Source organism: Medicago sativa, chromosome 1, assembly GCF_051527215.1.
Source record: "Medicago sativa cultivar Bolivia chromosome 1, Bolivia_mono, whole genome shotgun sequence".
NCBI lineage: Eukaryota > Viridiplantae > Streptophyta > Magnoliopsida > Fabales > Fabaceae > Medicago > Medicago sativa.
The window spans coordinates 67,562,334-67,566,408 of NC_140749.1; the positions used below are offsets into that span (position 1 = coordinate 67,562,334).

At 37.0% G+C, this 4,075-nt stretch overlaps 1 protein-coding gene across 1 annotated transcript; it reads left to right on the plus strand.

Annotated features, from left to right (window-relative positions):
• Positions 1-212: 212 nt before the first annotated feature.
• Positions 213-3,729, plus strand: LOC146956645 (GPI-anchored adhesin-like protein). Its single transcript, XM_085730297.1, has 2 exons — positions 213-408; positions 1,489-3,729. Exon 2 carries the CDS (start codon positions 1,508-1,510, stop codon positions 3,440-3,442), a length of 1,935 nt encoding a protein of 644 aa, XP_085586423.1. The 5' UTR covers positions 213-408; positions 1,489-1,507; the 3' UTR covers positions 3,443-3,729.
• Positions 3,730-4,075: the final 346 nt, after the last annotated feature.

A 4,075-nucleotide genomic window follows, 5' to 3' on the forward strand; every position in this document is an offset into this window, starting at 1 on the left:
CACGAAAGTTATTTGACCTAAATTTATAACATGTCAAAGTAAGATCTTACAAAGTCTAACTCGATAGATCCTATTTCCACCCGGTCTGGTGTTTCTCAAATAGGTGGAGTCGGGTCGGATCGGGTCATGTAAGTTGTGCTTCAGCCGAAACCAAACCAACCCGTTGGGCAAATGAAATGAAATTAATTCATTAATTAAATAGTGGAGAGTATACGGTAACATTCTGACTTTAATTAAAAAAAGTTCAAATGTAATGTAACGAAAGTAACCAAAAAGAAAAACGCACACACAAATCGAACCAAAGGTTCAAATGTTCCTGTTCAACAACGTGGTTCTCTTCTCTGCTTTCAGATCCATTGCAGGAATCAAAGATAACACCCACCTCACCTACTCAATCTCATTTCACTGGTAACATTCTTCTATGCTCCTTTCTATTTTACTTTGGCTTTCTGAAATTGGGAAATTTTTTGAATGAGTTATTGTTAGAAATTTTACACATTATGGTACATATTTTTCTTCAATCAATCTAAAAATGTTACTTTTTTGAGCAAACCACATAAGTTGCATGCTGGGTCTTTGTTTTTATTATCTTAGCTTGTGTGGTTTTTTCTGTGTTTATGAAGAATGTAATTTTTTCAGATCAGTTAATTTGATATATTTTTGTTAGGATATAGAATAAAAGGGAGTTAGAGTAGTTAAGAGCTGTTAAAGCAGTTAGTTAGGTAGGCAATTGGTTGGTTTGTTATGTGATTTGGATTTGGTAAACAACCATTTTTGTCTCTGAATATGCGAGACTTTGTGGTTTTCGACCCTCAATGTATCAAAATTGCAAACACATCTCAAGAGAGTTAGTCATTTTGGTCCTCAAATGTGTTTTTCGCTAGTCAATTTGGTCCATGGAATTACAAACAAAAGAGCCACTTATAAGGATACATTCGCAACTTTGATACATTCAAGGACTATAATGACATGACAGTGTCTTACACATGAGTACCAAAATGGTTGTTTACCCAATTTGGATTAGGTGTAGTAGTTTTGTCATGCTGTATTCGTTTGATCTCAACCATCTGATATCAATTTAACAGCTGAGATCGTTTGAAGCTAATTTTGATATTGTGACATATAAGCTGTCAGATCTCAGATTAATCGTCGAGATCGTTTACTGCGGGAAACTGTGTGGAATTACTACTTCAGGGTGTGGCTGTTCAGTATGTTAATAGTAGTGTGCTATTTCTGTTTGAATTTTGCTATTGTTAGCAAGTCTTTAAATAGCCCTCAACGGGGAGAGGGGAGATAGATCTTAGTAATTGAGTTTTATGATTGGTTAATCCAATGTGAAAGGAGAGTGTTCCTTTGAGATTCTTTTGTACTTCTTTTTCTTCCAATTTCGCTGTTGAATAAAGAATTATAGTCTCTTCCTTTGGAATCTTGATTCTTTTCATTACTCAATACTGTGTTGTTCTAACAGATGTAGATTCTGCACTGTAGGTGTATGTAGGGCCTCACTATGAGTAGAGCATTTTCATCAAAGAAAACTCCATATTTGCCTCCACCACCAACACCAACAACTGCAATTGTAAAGTCCAATTCAAACAAGAAGCAAAGTCCTCGAAGCCCTTTACAGGATCTCAACCGAATTTCCAGTAGTAGCAATGGTAGTGATGCTTCTTCATCTGTCTCCACGGAAGTCCCAAAGGGTTGCCTCAGGTTCTTGGCCTCCTCTCATTTCAAAACCCCTGTCAATAGACCCAAAAGTATCTCCAGAACACCAAATTCAGCACCTCGTGGACTTGTTTTAAAACAATCTAAGTCCAGTTCTAATTCCTCAAAGGAGAATCTTCCAAAGGGTAATAATGTAGGGCTGCAAACTAAAACACCTGTAGCTAATAAAGCTAAGAAGAACCCTCCATGCCTCTACCAGTGGCAGTCCGGTAAGAAATCTAGTTCAAGGACTGGCCAAAAGTCGAAGCTTAGTTCTACTTTGAATGAACATGGAAAAATTACACCTGCATTTCCATCGACATCCAAGGAGGTAAAGCGAAAGGAGGATATTGTTGGAGGGAGAAGTGATAATGATGTTGAGTCTACCCATGTCAAATCATGTAACAGAGATGGAAATTCGACTCCTTCAAGTAAAAAAGTTTCTGAGTCGGATTACGAGGAGGAGGAGGATAACCTTAACAGAAGCATTAGTAAAACTCCCCCAATTCATAACTCTCTTTCCCCAGAGATACATGGTGGTTCTTCTTTGGACTCAACAACAACACCTGGTTGCTATGCTGCAGGTTATATTGTTTCTGGTGTCACTGACAAAAGGAAATGTAGGCCTAGAGGGATTCTCACTGTAGAAGAGAACTATTCATGCTCTGCTAAATCAGTTGCCGATAGTATTGATGATGGAGACGATGACGACGATGATGAGATGAAAACAATGGATGTCATTAAGGAAGATAGCCCTTCATTGTTGCCTTTGCCAACTGAAGCTTTAGTGCATTGGCTTAGTTCTCCAACTAGAAAGGGAGAGAAAATTCAGAATCGCAAGTCTGAAATTGGACTTGTAGAGTCCATAACTCTTGGTTCCAGTACTTCACCATCATCCAGTTCAAAAAAATTCTGGAATTTATGTGATAGTTCTAAAACTGTTTGGAATGTAAGTGATAGCAGTGATTTGTCCGGTACTGCTAATGGTATGAAGAGAAAAATGAGTTCTTCAATTTCTCCAGGTAGTCTTTCTGAATTTCAAGTACCTTTTGATTCCATATTGTTTTCTCCGAAATCCTCACCCAATTGTAAGGCAGACAGATCAGAAAATTTCATTGATGAGAACTCTCCATTCTCGCTGAATTCAATTAGTAGTGGAAATGTGATTCAAACTCCACAGTCAGATTGCAGTTCAGATTTACATGTTGGACTATCACTAGCGCATGCAGACAATCAAAAGGAAGATGATTTTAACCCTGACTTTAATTCGTTCAGTTATGTTCTTCAATCAGAAAACATCCTTCTCAATAGTTCTTTGCCACTGGAGGATTCAGTTAATTCAAGTTTCCAATTTGATTGTTTAACTATGCCTTATGAATCAATTGATCTCAGCAAACTTCCAAAAAAATTGGATGCTCAGGATCCTCCTTGGTTATCTAGTTCTACAATAGAGGATGGATCACAATCTCAAATGAGGATATCATGGAGGGAAGGGTTAATGAACCAAGTTAATGAGGTAGATGAGTTTGATTCTTGTAGATGTTTGTCAGATGAAGATCTCTCCGATGACAACGACTGTGGTAGCAATAGGGTATCAGGTACTCTAGTTAATATTGAAGTAGATGACATCAAAAAACCAAACTATGATGGGGGACTCGCTGAAACCGAGGATAAGGAATTGGAAACAGATGGCATTGGCAAAGAGATATTTTCTGGCGCCAAGTCCACAAGCACTGATTAAGGCAGTTTAGTTGCTTCAAGGGATGATTCAGACTGGAATTTATGCTACTTGAACAAGTTATTTGAAGTGTGAAATTTAATTAGGGAGAAGGAAGAATCTACGTAGAGGAAGCAATTTTTTTTCTTCTTGTTTTCAATATTGGAATAATTTGCTGCTCAAGTGGTTGATCAGGTCAATAATGGTACAGTTGAGCAACTGGTTCTTCCTGAACTAGAAATATTTTTATTGACAATCTCTTTTCTTTTGTAATTTTCTCCCCATAGTTTTCCATCATTGTTTTTAGTGAATTTTGTTTTCATTCTTCTACTGGTTAACCTACATAAGAGCCATTTATAAAATATTTATGTATCAGTATGGCTTTGGACACAGACGATTTCAAATAGCAGCTAATGTTGATAACTTCAACTAATATTGGTAGAGATTACATACTGATGCATAAGGTGAGTTAAGTAGCAGGAAGAGGCATAATGACAATGTTTCAAAAGCAATCCACAGGAGGCTAGTGAGTGTACCAAAATTGTTTATATAGTCCTCAAAAAAATGGGTTTAATTTCATGAGCAAATGTAAAATAACCAGAAAGTCAAAGAGGAAGATGCAAATTGATGTTATACGTGACTTCGAGTCTTCAATTA

Excerpts from the sequence above, each read along its gene's own strand:
- LOC146956645 (XM_085730297.1), top strand. The coding sequence starts at position 1,508 with ATGAGTAGAGCATTTTCATCAAAGAAAACTCCATATTTGCCTCCACCA.